The sequence below is a fragment of the Sceloporus occidentalis genome, unplaced genomic scaffold (assembly GCF_023333645.1).
Source record: "Sceloporus occidentalis isolate IW3139 unplaced genomic scaffold, rSceOcc1.0.p SCAF_7, whole genome shotgun sequence".
In the NCBI taxonomy this organism is placed as follows: domain Eukaryota; kingdom Metazoa; phylum Chordata; class Lepidosauria; order Squamata; family Phrynosomatidae; genus Sceloporus; species Sceloporus occidentalis.
This window is the reverse complement of record NW_028316987.1, coordinates 35,565,128-35,582,535: the sequence shown is the minus strand read 5'-3', so window position 1 is coordinate 35,582,535 and position 17,408 is coordinate 35,565,128. Positions and strand designations below refer to the sequence as shown.

The 17,408-nt window shown below is 38.3% G+C and overlaps 1 protein-coding gene across 6 annotated transcripts in view; it reads right to left on the bottom strand.

Moving 5' to 3' along the window:
* AMPH (amphiphysin) overlaps positions 1 to 17,408 on the bottom strand; it is a 126,440-nt gene that overhangs the window by 51,132 nt on the left and 57,900 nt on the right. For all 6 annotated transcript variants that reach the window (XM_089532578.1, XM_089532577.1, XM_089532581.1 and 3 more), the window contains exons 3-5: positions 16,962 to 17,016; positions 6,615 to 6,709; positions 796 to 891 (exon numbers count right to left, since the gene is read on the bottom strand). In XM_089532578.1, coding sequence (XP_089388704.1) covers positions 796 to 891; positions 6,615 to 6,709; positions 16,962 to 17,016 — 246 coding nt within the window. The remainder of the gene's footprint in view (positions 1 to 795; positions 892 to 6,614; positions 6,710 to 16,961; positions 17,017 to 17,408) is intronic.

Genomic DNA, 17,408 nt, shown 5'->3' with positions numbered 1-17,408 from the left:
TGTCAGGGACATTCTGATTGGGCTTGGCTGACAAATGTTTGGAAGCAATCCCAGTGGGTCAAATATATGATAAAACTGTTTCCTTGCACCTATTTTTCCTTCAAGAAAGGCCTTCCAGAAAACTTTCTAAACGTGAGGAATTTAAAACAGTGCTAATCAAGACAGCTACTAAGGCCCAAAACACACTGCAGAAATAATCCAGTTTGAGAATGCTTTAACTGCCCTGGCTCGGTGCTAGGGAATCATGGGAATTACATGTGAAGCTGAAGGCTTCGCTGAAGATGCCAGCCATAGATGCTGGCAAAACATCAGGAATAAACTCTTCTAGAACATGGCCATATAGCCCAAAAGCCCACAAAAAAACCCTATGGGAATAATAGTTTGTTGTGGCACCAGAGTTCTCGGACAGAGAAGGCTAAATGTCTCACCAAACTACAGTTCCCAGAATTCCCTAGCACTGAGCCAGGGAAGTTAAAGCGGTCTCAACCCAGATTATTTCAGCAGTGTGTTTTGGACCCAAGTAAAACATCATCAGAAAGACCAAAGCAGTTGGTCTAGACGTGTGGGCCATTTAAAAGTGGTTTACAGAGGCAGAAATGCAGAGATTTCCTTCTACTCTTTTCCAAAATGGAAGAATGACAGGAACTGAGCAAATGCACACTTCTAGATATACATGCATATCATACACATTATGCTATATGTGCAGAACATGTAGACACTCTCTTTTCTAAAGTACAGTATTTTTGTTTCCACTGTCAACAATGTAAATTAATATAAACTAAGACACTGTAGTACCTTTATATCAGGAAACTGCCCCAGATATGTATCCAAAGTCAATAGTGACCCATCTACCAGCTTTTGATGGAAATCTTCCCAAAGCACATCACATTTCTTGGGAGAGAAATAAAAGTACAGTGAAGATGTAGATTAAAAGCAAGAAAATTTACATCCATAACCCAAACAGGTACACAGTTTACCTGGAAATTTACCTGGAAATGCAAAATACATCTTTAATCACATGAGACTAGCATAGATAAACCAAATCAAGAAGACTTGTACAACAAGTCTTAACAAGTCCCGCTGGTTAAATAAGTCTGCTCTAGTACTGTGAGAACTGGATTTAGCCCTTCAGTTTGAATGAATTTAATCCAATTAAATGTACTTCAAATGCTAAAAACAACAATTGTTTCCCACATTGCTTTCTGGCAGGGTTTGCTGAAGGATCTGGTTATTGCTGCTTAAAATCAACACAATAACAGCAACAGTAAACTTTTCTAGGCTTGACATTTCCCTTATCAGGCACATACCTTAATATTAAATGTATTTAGCTACAGTTGGAATAATCCTGTTCCGTTCATCTATCCCTTGCACCCCTAAATCTTTCAACCCAAGAAAAGAAGTAAGCTCTCAAGAATACATTCTGTTCTGATGAACAACTAAAATTTGGACTGGAAAGCCATATTCCAGTTGGAGAGGACTGACTGCACCCAGAACCCCCAGATTCTGGTAGGTTCTGGATTTCCTGCAGAAAGAACAAGTGAAATAAGGCCCAATGTGGTATGTGGCGTCATCTGCCATTGATCTGGTAGAATGAGCTCAAACATGCTTTGGTCTTTGACTTTTTGCCAAATCGTAACAGTTATATACCGTTAACCATCTAGATAGCTAAATAGATTTGCTTAGATACTTTTAGCCCCAATGATCTCGAATTGAAGGATATAAACAGAACTTCTGTTCTCCTGAACCATTTAGTCCTTTTCAAGTAAAGTCCTACTGCTCTTTTGGCATCCAAGGAATGCCACTTCCGTTCCAAAGGATGACCTGGCTCAGGCTTTGCCTGTATGCTTAGGCATATAGAATGGTACAGAAATGGAGTAAGCACTAAATTTGCATTGTGCCAGGGATCTCTAGTACAGACATCTCAAACCATGCTAGTCCCACAGTCTCTCAACATGTGAGCTTCAGAGTATGGAGAGTCTCCTAGACATGCTAGATCTTCCTTTCCAAACTGCACTGTGGTCTGGATTCCACAATCCATTCCAGAGTTCATGTGGATTAATACAAATCTATTCCTGGTTAAATTAAGCAGGCCTCTTCTTTCCCAAGGGCCTCATGCCAAAAAATAAAATAAAATGTGTGTGCACTTCTCTCTTTCTCACTCTCTAGGATGGCATGTTAAACATATTAAATTACATGATATACAATACCACAGAGCATTTTAGCTCAAGTATTACAGGTTTAAGATTAAATATTGTAATTTGAAACAGTATCTCTTTTTTTAACTAGGAAGTAGAATTTTCCATCTGTCACTATGAATCTGGATTTGAATTACTGTCGCTTCACCAAATAAACAAGACAATTGTCAGCATAAGCTGTTGCTTAGTTCTTTGTGAACCCCTTTGGAAATGCTCACTGGCACTCTTTTGCCCTGAAGCCTTCATAGCAGGGGCTGTTGCAATGATGCAGTAGGCACAATAGGACTGTGTCATACCAGATTAAAACTACATTTCCAATTAAATTTAAAAATCACAGATGATGCTCCAGTGCAAGGCCATTCTTCAAAAACGCTTTCTAAATTATAAACCTGTAAATACTCTGGAATTATGGAGAGGAAAAGGAGAGAACTGATAATGGGGTTAGAGCGTGATGGATCCAGAGAGGCATCACTGGTGCCCTGAGTTTACCTGAAAACAAGAGATTAACACAGGCAAAGAAACACAATAGGGTTTTGGGGTTTTTTTGAGCAACAGAATGCAACGGATGGTGTGCCTGATGGATTTACAGTATAACCCTCAGAGAAAAGGGATCTGCGTTTGAACCAGAACTGACAAGATTCAGAGGAGTATAGAAACAGTAGCCACAGAATAAAGAGTCCCAGTCATGTGTTTACCAAAAAACTTCACCTACGTTATCTTGTAAATATTACAGTATATGTTGGGAATTTTTGAACCTCCAGATGTCTGTGAACATTTATGTAATATTTCATCAAACCTTACCATCCCTGGCAAGGGTTGATGGGAACTTGCATTAGCAACATATGGAGGGCCAAACTTTCCTCTTATTGCTTTTAATTATAAAAATACTAGGATTATTATACCCACTTACCCACTAAAGCTGATGATGTTTGTGGTCTAAATCCACTTCTTAGTAGTAGTAGTAGTAGTAATGTGCATTCAAGTTTTTTCTGACTTATGGTGACCCTAAAATGAACCTATCACAGGGATTTCCTAGCAAGATATATGGGGGAGGGTTGCCTTTGCTAAGGCTGAGAGGATGTAACTTGCTGAAGAAAACGCCATGGCTTTCCATGGCTGAAAAGAGATTTAAACCCTTATCTTTCAGAGTTCTAATTCAGCACTCAACTTACTATACCAAAGTGGCTCCATCTGTTAGTCCTAATCAGAATTTATGTACCGTATGTGGTGACTAAGGAGTTCATCACACTAGTGAAATCCCATGGGAAAACGGGAGTTTAACAGGAGTTAAATGAGATTTGAATTTAAACAAAATTTGTAAGTTCGGGGAGTTTATCACACTAAGGGACTGCCCAAGTGAAATAACGCAAAGTTAATCTGATGCAAAGCAGAGAAAACCAGCAGCTTTTTTACGTTCGCGTTATTCTTACAGTAAGTAAAAAGCTGCCGGTTTTCTCTACTTTGAGTTTAGATTAACTTTGCATTATTTCACATTAACTGTGATGTCATGTGATAAACTTTGGGCATTTCTGGGTTTTCTTTGCTTTAAATCTTGCTTAACTACAGTTTTCCCACAGAATCTCACTAGAATGATAAACTTCTTAATTAGATTGACTCTGATGATCATATCAACACTAACATGGGACTAACATTTTGATTAGGTCCATGTGTGAGGAAATGTATAACTTATCAAAGGACAGCTAGAGAACTCACAGCAGAGGAAAAATGCCAGTAAGTCTGGAAAACAAGGTACTTATTCCCAATCAGCCATGCGGTTCATGCAAGAATGCTGGGACTAGTTACTTCCTAGCAGTTAAATCTACCTCTATTTTTGCAAAGATAAAATAGGTGGGAAGAACCATGCATGCCACTCTGAGTTCCTTGGAATAAGGCAGGATATAAATGTTATAAATTAAATTTGTAAAATGAGAACATCCTAATTCATGTTCTTGGCCTCTGCAGTACACATATTTTAGGTTATGACAAAACCTGTATTCTAAAAATCATTAAAGGTCGAAATGTATTCAGAAAGGAAAACAATACAATACAGAAAAGATTAAGAGCCATTGCAGGGCTTATTCACTTATTCACACAAAGATGCAAACAGTAAGAAGGAATTACTGAAGAATTTGAATACTGAGGTGTTGTTTATGTTATAAACATGTTGAATATTGGATGTCACAAAATTTAGCTCATTTGGAACTATCATTTGAAGTGTAGGCCATGAGTAATTATTACAACCATTGCTCAGGAAATGGTTTCTACTTTTTAGTAGTACATTGTTTAATCACAACAATGGCCTGGTACATACTTGTATTTTTGTCTGGAGCGACGGCGGCCTTTTTTCCTCTGGAGGGAAGCCACAGCCCCAAAACCACGTGGCTTCCCTCTGGGTTCTTTTTACGCCACACCAGTTACGTCTGAGTGTGCCAATGGTGCACTCGTGACGTAACTGGCACAACGCGACATGCGGACACTATGCGTCTGTTATGTCATAATGGTGCCGCCCATCTACACAGGGCGCTGTCATTACAGCGCCACCGGTATGTGCTAGGGTTAGGGACTGTGTGGTTGCCACACGGTCCCTAACCTTAGCTACACCACCATCACACCACGAAAGGGCCGTCTGTCCCGGGCCAATGTTCCAAGTGATAATGGATCAGAGCACACTGAACATCAATGCCAGCAGTTTTCCATTAATTTCCAGACACAAGTCCAGATAAATTAAAATATGGAAGGTTCCTATAAAACCACCTGACTAAATGTTTTTTTGGGGTTTTGTTGGTTTTTCGGGCTATGTGGCTATGTTCTAGAAGATTTTCTTCCTGACGTGTTCTAGAACATGGCCACATAGCCCGAAAAACCCACAAAAAACATGGATGCCGGCCATGAAAGCCTTTGATTTCATAAATGTTTTTTCTTGAATAAATTACTAGTGCTTCTTAGAGGAATATCAAAGTTACCTAAAGGAATTAGACTTATGTTCCTCAAACTTCCTGGCCATAACTTGCACTGATGTTTGTTCATTCTTCTGTCTGGTCTCTCACCTCTATTTGATACTACACTATCAAAATCACTCACCTCTCTTGCTGCCCTAATCACCCAGTGCTCCTCTTAAAATCCTACATTGATTTCTTGTCAGCTCCTGGATCCAGCATATACTCCTCACCTTTATCCCCACTGACAAATGGAACAAATATTAGAAGCCCTTGGTTCTCCTTTTAACTTGACTTAAGATCAAGATATAAATATGCTGCTATGGTTCATTGGAAGAGCACATCTCAACCTCAGGATATCGCATTCTAAATTAAATGATCTCTGCCAGAAGGACTAGAAAGAGATCTGCTTGTGCCATGAGAGATTTTCACAGGTTGACTTCTGGATTAGACAGGGGACTACAGTTCTGATTTAGTTCAAGACAGCAGTGACTTCTCATAGGTGAATTTGCATTACAGAATTGAAAATAACAGTAACAGCTTTTACAGTAACTCAATAGGTTCTTCCTTATCATTTTTCTATATATGCCCTCTTTCAAGTGTCTTCAGGATTGTGTATTTTCTTATATTAAAAAGTCTATCAAATATGCAATATTTTAATTCCTAAATAATAAAAGAGCAACTCTGACCGAGTTCTCTACTGTAACATGTCTTCTCCTTCCAAAAGGATAACTTTAAAATCCACAAAACAGTGATACTGTCATTGGGCCAACAAAATGCACAAAATACATGTTGCAAACTTTATAAAATCCACTGGCTTTTTTCTTCATCAAGCAAAAATTATGACAATGTTAGTCATAGCCCTGGGTTTTTTCAAGATGTGACCGTTTTCAGTTCTGGTCGTACTGGAGGGAAATCCATGCAGGTGGGCCCTTCCTCCTAGCTATGTGTGTACTCCAGGAAATTAAAAATATACATTCATTAGCAAGACAAAAAGAGATACCCCTCTTGAGATTCAAGTTGTCTCCCTCCTTTGTGAATCTACAGGATCCTTTGCTAAGCAGAAAGCACTGGGTTTCTTAAAAAGCCCTCAATGTTTTTGCCTTTGAAAACATTTTTAGATGTTATTTTGGTAAAACATGCCAAAGATTGTCTTTTTTTACCCATTCCAAAGGATGGATAGTTTGGATCTGGCCATAGTTTCTGCCTTGATATCATCTGGATTAGATTATAATGCAAAAACGTAATTTTCCCAAACTAGTTTTTAATGCTCTTGATGTGGGATGTTTGTCTGGCTTCCTCACAGTTTTGTATAAAAAGCTTGCTTTAAACATTTACTTCTGAGAATGATGCACATGCAACAGGTTACAAGTGAGTAACATTATTGATCATTATGGATTTTTCCTGGTTCTTTATATTGTTTTTAGTCACAGGAGAGTGAGAGTAACAGGATAGTGTCTTAACTTTTAAAAAACAATCTTACCTCTCCGACCATTTTTACATCTTCCCGGCCATACCAATCAGGCTCATATACTTCATGTAGAGACTCTGTAAGTTTCTTTGATGCATCTTGCATGCCTAGAATGTTTGAATGCAAAGAAGCCATTGTTGACAACTGGTTGTGTAAAATGAACTACCATTTAGTTTAGCAACCATCATTTGTGAAGTCAGGTGGCTGCAGTAGTCATTTCAGAAGACTGCACAGCAGAATAAGAGAGAAGCAAGATTCTTCTACCATCTCTGATAGGATCAGATGCCTTCGAGCCTTACTTAACTTTCCCTTAGGAGCAGCCATTCCATTGCTTCCATCAATTCCATCCACTTATAGTCACTGTAAGAAATATAGTGTTTCCCCCTCACTCTTTAACTATCCTTTAATCCTTGTGATCATGTCTGAAATTTAAACCACAAAATGCATGGGGGGCTTTTTTTTGGCTCAAGGAAGGATACACGTTCAATAAATTAACGTATAATACAAGTAAACATGGAAATATGTTATATATTACATGAAAAAAAGAACTCGTTACCATTATAATTCTTCCATTTGGAAATTATTTCAAAGCCTAACTGTTTCACAGAAATTTTACTTGCCTTACTTTTTCTTTTAGTTTAAAAGAAGCTAGGTCTTGTCCAAAAAAAGAGAGGAGGAAATGCATCAACAAAAACACAGCACAAAAAAGATACAGATTTCCATAATATCTGGATGTGTACAGATGCGAATTTAGAAAGAACCACAACAATTCAAACTGAACTCCAGTACATTTCACCATACTAGGGAGAATGTGAACAGACTGCTGTCCTAGTGTTACATGCTGAAGGGCAACCTCAATGTCCCTGTGCTCCCTTCTGCTTCACTAGTTTGAAACCAGATTTGGATGCAACAACCCTTCTTCATCTATAGGATACCATCAAATAGAGCACTGACCTCTATGAAGGAGAGCAAATGGCCATTGTAAAGCAACACAGGTAATGAAGGGTCTACCATTTTGGGGATTTATGTCTAATGTCTTTGCTGCCATAGAGAAGCCATAATCAGCTAAGGACAACCAAGTGCAAAATTACATTCTTCCTTTCAGTACAAATGGAGCACAGTACACATCAAGGGGTGGGATAAGGTGATTTTAATTACTATATATACTCGCCTATAAGTCAACCTCATGTACAGTGGACCCTTGTTATACGCTGGGGTTTGGTTCCAAGATCCCCCGTGTATAACAAAATCCGTGTATGCTCAAGTCCCATTAAGTATAATGACATAGCAAAATGGTGTCCCTAATAAAAAATGGAACATCAAGGTAAATTTATACTTTTTTGGAACATTTTCAAACCGTGTATGCTTGAATCCGTGTATAAAAAATCTGTGTATAAGAAGGGCCGACTGTATAAGTTGAGGGCAGGATTTGGGGCCAAAATTATGGATTTTGCTATCACCCATGGATAAGTCGAGGGTAAAATTTAGGGGCACATAGCAAAGGGTCTAAAGCAGTGGACCCCAAGCTGTGCTCTTTAAGGGATTTTAGACTTCAGCTCCCACAATCCAAAGCTATTGACCAACATGGCTGAGGCTTTTGGGAACTGATGTCCAAAATCTCTTAAAGGGCACAGTTTGAAGTCCGCTTATCTAAAGAATGAAGCAAAGCAAAACAATGTCAAAGAACTTAAAAATTCCAGTAGACATAATTCTTTGTGTTTACTCTTAAGACTGCATGGATGAGAGAGTAGAGTTGGTTGGTGCTTCACATACTATACTCTTGTATTTCATCAGGAGATGGTTCCTTCTTTTAAATAAGAGTTAAATTACAGTACTTACATTGACCCATGGATAAGTTGACTTGGGTTTTTTGTGTCAGTTTTTTGACCTAAATTTCTAGACTTATACATGAGTATATATAGTATACTTTCTTCCATAGAGAAAGCCAAGTTTTCACATTGTTGCAAATTATCAGGGCAATATAGTAAGAGAAGATATGATAAAGCATGACTGAGCATAATTATGTTATAGTGGGACTGCTCACCTGCTCAAAAACATAGATATAAAAGCACTGCTATTCATACCTGAGCTATTTTGAGCATGAACAATTCAGCCCTACAGCAAATTGAATATTCAATCAACAACATTTCCTGAATTTCTTTAGATCTTACACAAGAATAAAAATTCAACTCAGTCACAGACAGGAAAAATAAATTTAAGTGAAGCCATCTCCACAGCCAACTTACTTTTTCCGTTTTAAATATTTTTATTATAAACAATTGCAAACACACAAATTGACTTTCTATATCTAAAAACCCCCACAAGAATTGACACATTTAACTAACACAGAACCTAAAATGATCAAAAATAATTTGTGGGCCATGATTTGACACAAAGGTACTGACTCGGCTAGGATAGAGAACTTACACATTCCCACAGACCACTGCATGTAGACATAGAAGTAAACATGTGTATGTTAGCTGCATGAAACAACACACAATGTGCACTGCTCAAACAATTTATGTTATGACCAGTCATGGAATGGCAAATTCTGAGGTATGGGCTCTCATCCAGACAGCCTCTATATTAAAATGCCCCCAGGAGGAAGCCCTAAATGACAGTCATGGCAGCTTTGTTGACCTGTTATAAATAAGCCAATCTTACATTGAATTAGTTTGAAATGCAAAATTGACTTAATTTAACCCTAAGGTAAATCTATTACAGGTTCCTGTTTATAAGACTAATTCAGAAGAGGTTTACCACTGCCTTCTTCTGAGGCTGAGAGAGTGTGATGTGCCTAAAGTCACCAAGTGGGTTCCCATAGCTGAGTGGGGATTCACACCCTGGTCTCCCCGAGTCCTACTCCAGCACTTAAGCCACTACACCATGCTGGCTGTCACTTTTAAAACAAATACAAAAAAAGCTTTATTTGTATTTGTTTAATTTCAAAAAAATCATAGAATCATAGAATCATAGAGTTGGAAGAGATCGCAAGGGCCATCCAGTCCAACCCCCTGCCATGCAGGAAATCTAAATCAAAGCATCCCCGAAATACAAATAAAAAATCCAGTTAATAAATCTGGGTAACATCCATAACAAAACAACATCCAGTAACTATAAAGCCTAAACAGGCCGTCATTAAATGTTATATCTCATCTCACAAATTAATTTACAGAGAGTATTCCCTTGCATTCATGTAGAAAGATTTGTGCTGTGCGCATGGGGAAATTAGATTCTCTGCCCTGCTTCTTTTCATTGCTGGCACAGCAGTAGGCAAATTAAACAAAACAAGTTCAAAGAACAAACATGAATGCACAAGTATGAATGTTTAGTATCCATTTCTGAATTAGCATCATGTATTGCTTGTGAGCTGAATCGCTCAGTTTAATACAGGGAAGCTAGGGCAATGTTTATACCCAGATCTCAAGACAGCATGTAAGAGAAAAATATGATATTGCTGTACATCAGTGCAGACAAGTAGCCCACCCAGCGCAGTATTATCTTTGCTGACTGGCAGTGGCTCCTCAGGATGCAGCACCTGCATGCCAGAGAAATTACTGTGGTACAAGCACAAACATATTCAGAAAACCAAAACTGGAGACATAAATGTCTGGGGGAAGGAGGGGTAAAATATTTTCCCCCATTTTTTTCCCACTCGGATTTTTTTCCAGATGGAAAAATTGAAAGTTTTGTGAAACAGAAAAAAATAATCCAACATTGGAAGTAGTGAAATTGCTTTTTCAAAAATGATTGACTCACTCAACAGGTTAGGAGCTACATAGTATGAAGATGTGTGCATGACAATCTACAAATTGAGAGAATGATAATTCCTGTAAATACATCCGGTGTATTTGTACAAGACACATTTCTACGCTATTTCCACCATCTTTACACAAGAAATATACTGGAGTCCTTCAATGCTTGTAATGATAAAACAATACTGAAGATTTCACTATTTATCATGTTAAAAATACGCTGCTAGCCTAGTTTCTAAACTGTGACTGTTTCCATCCATATAGTATGATTTGTTTCATTTATTTCAATATTTGTAGCTGTTTTCATTTTCCTCTTATTTTTCACATGGCAAAAAGACACATATGTTTGGGGTGTACATAACTGTTTGAAGCTGCCTTATTAGTATAAACTACCATATAATAATAATAATAATAATGATAATGATAATGATAATAATAATAATAATAAGTTTTATTTATATTTTCCCGCTTCTCCAGGTGGATCGAAGCGGAATCAGAATATATAATAAAACAATGCAATACAAGTGTCGCTACAAATACAAATACAGGTACAGTAATTCCATCGACAGTTATTAAAAACAAAATATAAAAACAATCTTCTATCTAAAAACATGAGATACATACTCGATTATAAGTCAACCTTACGTATAAGTCAAAGGTGGGTTTGGGGACCAAAATCTCCTTCTTTTAAGTTCTTCCTCAGTATGTTCCTACTATGCATTTTTTAAAAGAGAGGAAAAGATTTGTTTCACGCCCTTAAGTTTTAACCTTGACTCATCCATGTGTCATAGCAAAATCCATAATTTTATGTTTTTTATTTTTATTTATAAAAGCATTTTATATACAAAAACAATAAAAAAAAGCTTCAGGTTACTACATAGTATCAGAAAATATAGTGAAGTTCACAGATCAGTACTTCCAAAGTCACTTTAAAAACAATTCCCAAACACTATACCCATACATTTCAATATTCACTTTTTTATATATCAGTTTCTCTTTTTACTTCTTGTTACCCCGAAGCATATTCCCCCAAATCGTACAATTTCTTAAGTGTTATATTACAAATAAGTTGCTTATAGGTTGTCGTGTCTGCATTCTTATGTCTCTAACCTGTAATTTTTCATTATCTGGTCCCACTCTTCCTCTATTAGTGTAGCGTCTTTATTAGATAAACGGCCTTGGTCTCCACTGGGGTTTGGTTCCCAGACCCTCCGTGAATATCAAAATCCATGGATGCTTAAGCCCCATTAAATACAGTGGATAGTAAAATGGCATCCCTGATATAAAATGACCAAATCATGGTTTGCATTTTGGAACTTATGCATTTTAAATATTTTCAAACTGTGGGTGGTTGATCTGTGGATGCAGAGAAGAAACTCTAGAATATTCACAATTTCAGCTGTACAAAACTAAGGCTTTCGTATCTTTGTATTTCATAAATATGCCAAATAGTACAATTTTATATGCTAACTAGAAGTGCAATGCTAGCTCAAAGATGAGCAGACTGTAGAGGTTTAGGAAGAGGCAGAGGCCTCTTGTTGGCTGAAATGGCCTTCTGGGGCTGAACTCCCTCTTAGCTGCATTTTCACTGTAGAGAGGAGGCTTTTCTTTTCCAGCAGGCTTTTGGGAACTGATTGTTTTATATAATGGGTTTTCTGTTTTAGTGCTGTACTGCTTTTAATTTTATGAGTTTGAATTAATGTTTTGTATGTTTCAATTCTGTGGACAGCTTAATATTATTTAATCTTATCTTTTTTGTGGTTTTATCTATATGTGGTTTTCATTGTATCTCTCTTTACTCTGTAAACCACCTTGAGTGCCACTCTTGGGGGAAAAGCAGGATATAAATAGAGTCATTGATTGACTGAACTACTCTTCTACTGGCATAACTCTCTCCTGACCCTCCCTCTACCATCTGCTGGCAGGGTGGGCTCTGCCAGTACAATTGCTCTGCCAGCTGGTAAAAGAGCCAAAAGGGGGAGAAGGGAGAGAAGGGAGAGAGGAGCTGAATTAGGCCAAATGCAAACCTGTCCCAACCCACAGAGACAGACATTATGCTGGAACACAGTTATACTGGACACAGAGTAGTCCTAAGTACTGTATATACTCATGTATAAGTCTAGAAATTTAGGTTAAAAAAATTGACCCAAAAAACCTGAGTCAACCCATCCATGGATCAATGTAAGTATTGTATCTTAACTCTTACTTAAAAGGAGAAACCATCTCCTGGTGAAAAGCAAGAGTATAATCTGTCCTGGAAGCACTGACGCCCCTCTATTCTCTCATCCACCCAGCCTTAAGAGTAAGCACAAAGATGTATGTCTGCTGGAATTTTGAAAGTTCTTTCACATTGTTTTGCTTTGCTTCATCCTTTAGATCCTTTACTATATGCCCCTAGGTTTTACTCTCAGCTTATCCATGGGTCATAGCAAAATCCATAATTTTGGCCCCAAAACTTGCCCTCGACTTATACATGAGGTCAATTTATGGTCAAGTATATACGATAATTTCCAGGACCTATAGACAGAGAAGGGTTCGTATTCATATACTATATTTCCAGTTACGAATTAGGAGGAACAGCTGCCTCCTTTTCCCTATGGCTGCAAATTTTTTAGAAGTTTTACTTCCCCAAGACGGTGGACTATCAGTTATTGATAATAACAAGCATTTGTTCAAAAGCCATGAGTCAGATGTTAAAATGTAAGCCGGGTGCTGGCCATCACATAACCACAGCTTTCTACCAACAAGAATGAGACCAAACAGTACTGGAGAGTTCATCTTTTCAGGACCGGGACAAAGTGAAAATGAACTGGTTGCAACCAATTTGATATTTAAATCCTCCCACTTGCTTTAATCCTCATTCCCTGATAACAGAAGCCTGAAAATATTTTGAATTTCCCTGCCACACACATAGTCCTGGAACCACATAACCACTGGATTAAAGCTTTTTCTTTAGAGTTTACCTTACGGCATGAAGTTAGTTTTAGTTTTCTGATTACAGCTCCATGAATGTGCCAACCAGCATGGCTAGTAGGTATCTTGGCTAGAGATTCAGAGATCTGTAATCCAGAAACATAATGTTTCCGAGCCCAAGATAATTCACCAGTCTTCACTAGAAGAGAATAAAGATTTGGCTTCTGAACTGTCTCATAATTACAGGTTCCTAATAACTTGATATGAATATTTAATTAATATATTTAAGTATGGTCCTCATATGAGGTAAGGGCAACACATCTTCCTTTATCCTCACACAATAATCTTTTGAAGAAGATCAGGCTGAAACAAAAGTAACTGTTCAAAGATAATGCAAAATTTGTGGTTCATTAAAAACTCTGAGATCTCCAATTCAACACTCTAACCACTACCCTGTTCTGGCTCAAACAGGTAATAGTATACATGAACCTATGAAAAGCCTACTGAATCGGATTAAATATCTATCTAGTCCACCATGCTGCTTTCTCACAATGACTAACCAGATGGTTATGAGAAGCTCACAAAGCAGGACATAAGTACAATGTCTCTACGGTTTTTGTTTCCTAGCAACTAATATTGAGAGCTACTATGCCTCTGATGGGGTGGTGGGGCTTATATAGCCTTGATGACTAGTATACACTGACAGCCATATCTTCCTAGATTTTGTCCAATTTCTTTTAAAACCATCTAAGCAAGTTGATATTAAAGGGGGAAAATGTATGATGCTTCTCTGTGCTACCAAACATTTTCAAGAGAACTGCCAGTGTGCTGAGGAAGCACTCTGAGAAACATTAGAGGTGGAGTAAAATGCTTGTGAACAACAATGCACAGCAGCAAAAGTTAATTATGTTTTAAAAGATGGATTATTAACATTTTGAAACAGGCATGAAGAAGAGACATTGCCATCTTCAACAAAAATCATCATCAGGCACCAAACTTACACAATGCCAACTCCATCTGCTCAGTGGGGGGAAGGAATTACACTACATTTCACGAAACATATGGTTTGCAAGCTAGAGGTCTGTGTGACTCAAAACATAAAACTAACTTTAAACAAGTGTTAAAAAGTGGTGGGGGAAAATTCTGATTGTACCAAAAATAATATTGTAGGGATTTGTATAGCAAGATTTTATACATAGCTATTTTAGGTTATATGAACTTCCTGTATCCAACAAATGTAAGGGACAATTTAATAATATGGTATAATACAAAGCTTGAGAACCAGCATGGTGTAGTGGTTTGAGTGTTGAATTATGACTATGGAGACTAGGGTTTGAATTTATGCTCAGCCGTGGAAATCCATTGAGTTGTCTTGTTGAACCTCAGAGGAAAGGAAAAGACAAATCATCTCTGAACAAACCTTGCCAAGAAAACTCCATGACAGATTCACCTTAGGAATCCAATAAGTCAGTAACGACTTCAGGGCACGCAAGAAAATATTACAAAACTGTTTTTACTTTTCATCATTTCAAGTTACATCACACAATCAGACAGGCAAGTTGCTTTTTAATAATTAAAAATATTTATATTCCAGCCTTAACTCTTCCATTGACTTACTAAAATTAAAACTACTTAAGTAACTGAAAACTACAAAAATACAGAATACAAAATACAAAACTAGGAGTTTATCAAGTCCATATAGGATGGGGGGAAAACATATAGGTTATCTTTGGAAACCTTTACTAATGTATAGATCGAGGACAATACACTAAAGTGCATCCAGAAGCAATCCTGAAGCCCCTGAAGATGTTATAGGCCCTGTATAGATGGGCCTTTTAGTACGTCTTGGCGACATACTAGGGTTGCCTCGGGGCATTGCTTATATATGCCCCGCAACCCTAGTACATCACCAGGATGTCAAAATGGCGGCACCCTGTCTACATGGGTGCCGCCATTTTGATGTAACGGCCGCACTGTGTCCAAACGGCGCGGCGCAGCCGTTACATCTTGGCGCTGCTGCAGGGCGCTTGTGGCGCCCTTTCAGCAGCACTGGAAGAAGCTCCAAAATGGAGCTCTTTCTGCCGTTTGTGTTGCTGGCACAGCTTTTACATGACTGCGCCAGCGATACAAAAGAGAAAGGGGCTGAGTGGCTCCTTTCTCTCTTTCCCTGCTGCTGTCGGGGTGTCCTTGGGGCATGAAGCCCCAAGGACACCCTTTCCCCGCGGCCTGGAAAAGCGGCAGATCGGGGCCTCTGGGGCTGCCACTGTGGCAGCTCAGGCCCTGATCCGTCGCAGAAAGGGGCAGGTGCAGGCCACCCCGAAGGGGCAGTCTGTACCCCTCTTTCCATATCCATGTTTTTATCCACATTCAAGCATCCATGCTTTGAAACTATTTTTAAAATATATAAATTCCAAAAAGCAAACCTTGATTTTGCCATTTTATAGAAAGAGCATCATTTTACTGTGTCACTGTATTTAATGAGACTTGAGCATCCACAAATTTTGGTATCCAAAGTGGGCCCTGGAACCAAACCTCAATGGATATAGGGTCCCCAGCATAATTCACAGGCAAGACATTCCATACAGTACATTATGGCTAATACTTTGCAAATAGAAAATGAGGTGCGTTACAGACTGCCATAAAGCGGCATACCGGCACCAATTCTAGGGTAAGGGAGCTTGCACTAACCGCATGCTCCCTAACCCTAGTACATGCAGGCGCCGTAACAATGGTGGTGCCCTGTGTACATGGGCACTGCCATTGTTAAGTATGTGCTGTCGGTATCTGCATGTTGATGTGCAGCGCTTATGTAATGAGTGCGCCAGTGGCACACTGTTATGTCGCCCCTACAGCTCAAAAAGAACCTGGTTTTTCCAGGTTTTTTGTCATCTGTAGGGAAGCCGCACAGTTTGGCAGCTGTGGCTTCTCTCCGTAGGAAATTAGGCCGCTGGCAGGCCACCCTTTTAAAGCGGTTTGTCCCTCACTAAACTCAGGCAAACTCAGTGTGGGCAACAAGGCAACCAGTGTACCCATTCTCTTGCCTTCAAATTATTCCAAATAATTCCTCAGACCCTCTAACTTTTCAAATAAAAACTGGCCAAAAAGGCTTAGCAAAATAATGGGAGTTGCAGTCCAGTACACAAGAAGAGCAACAGAGGAGAAAACACTCAAACGCCTATAGTCATAAAAAACATCAGAGTCAAAGAAAGGTGCTTCTGTTGTAGTCATTATCCTGCCAGATAAAGTTTTTTCCAGAACGTCAGTGGTTCTAAGTACATCTATACTTCTTTTTCTTCCTTTGTTTGATTGATGATACTTATGCCCTTCATCTTATCCTATATCTGAGGAATGTCCTATGTCAGGATCTGCACAGTGCAGATGCAGTTACATTAAATGCTTCTAAGCATAATAGCAATTAAAAATAAAGGAAGATCCCACCCCAACAGCCAGTACAGTACTTCATATTTGGTGTTTTCTGTGTTCCTACTGAACAGCTGCTGTTCATTGCCTCTTCACTATGCTGGCCCTGGTAGCCAATGCAAAATCTCTATTTACTTATCTGCCGTACTATGGAGGGGAGGAAGCAAATTTTCTGCAAGCAAACTAAGTAAAAATAAGTTTCACAAAGCAGCAGTATCTACAGAGAAAAGGAGAGGAGAGAAAAAGAGAGCTGCAACATGATTACATTTACCTTTGATTGCAGCTAAATATCCTCTGAATTCTTTTTGGAGTCTGGAACCTTCTGCCTGAAATGCAAAACAGAAGTGAAATCATATCATGTATGCAACACAGCAAAACAAACATGAATCCGTCAGAAGAATTCAGTTCCCAAAGTATTATATAATCATTCATTCATATAGATATATATCTTTGTTGTTGTTGTAGTTTGCACTAAGCTTTTTAATAATACTATGAAAAAACTGAGTTTTATCACTATTAATAATATACATATTTCCAAAGCTATCCGCTGAGTGAAACAAATTTTGTGATTTGTTTCTACAGTACAGATAATATTCTGTTTTGTTCAAACAAGCAATTATTGTATATGAAACCTACAAACCTATGGACAGAAACTGTAGTGGCAGAAAACTGCAGAAATAAACACCAAGAATATGGCTTGTATAGATCCTAGAGTATA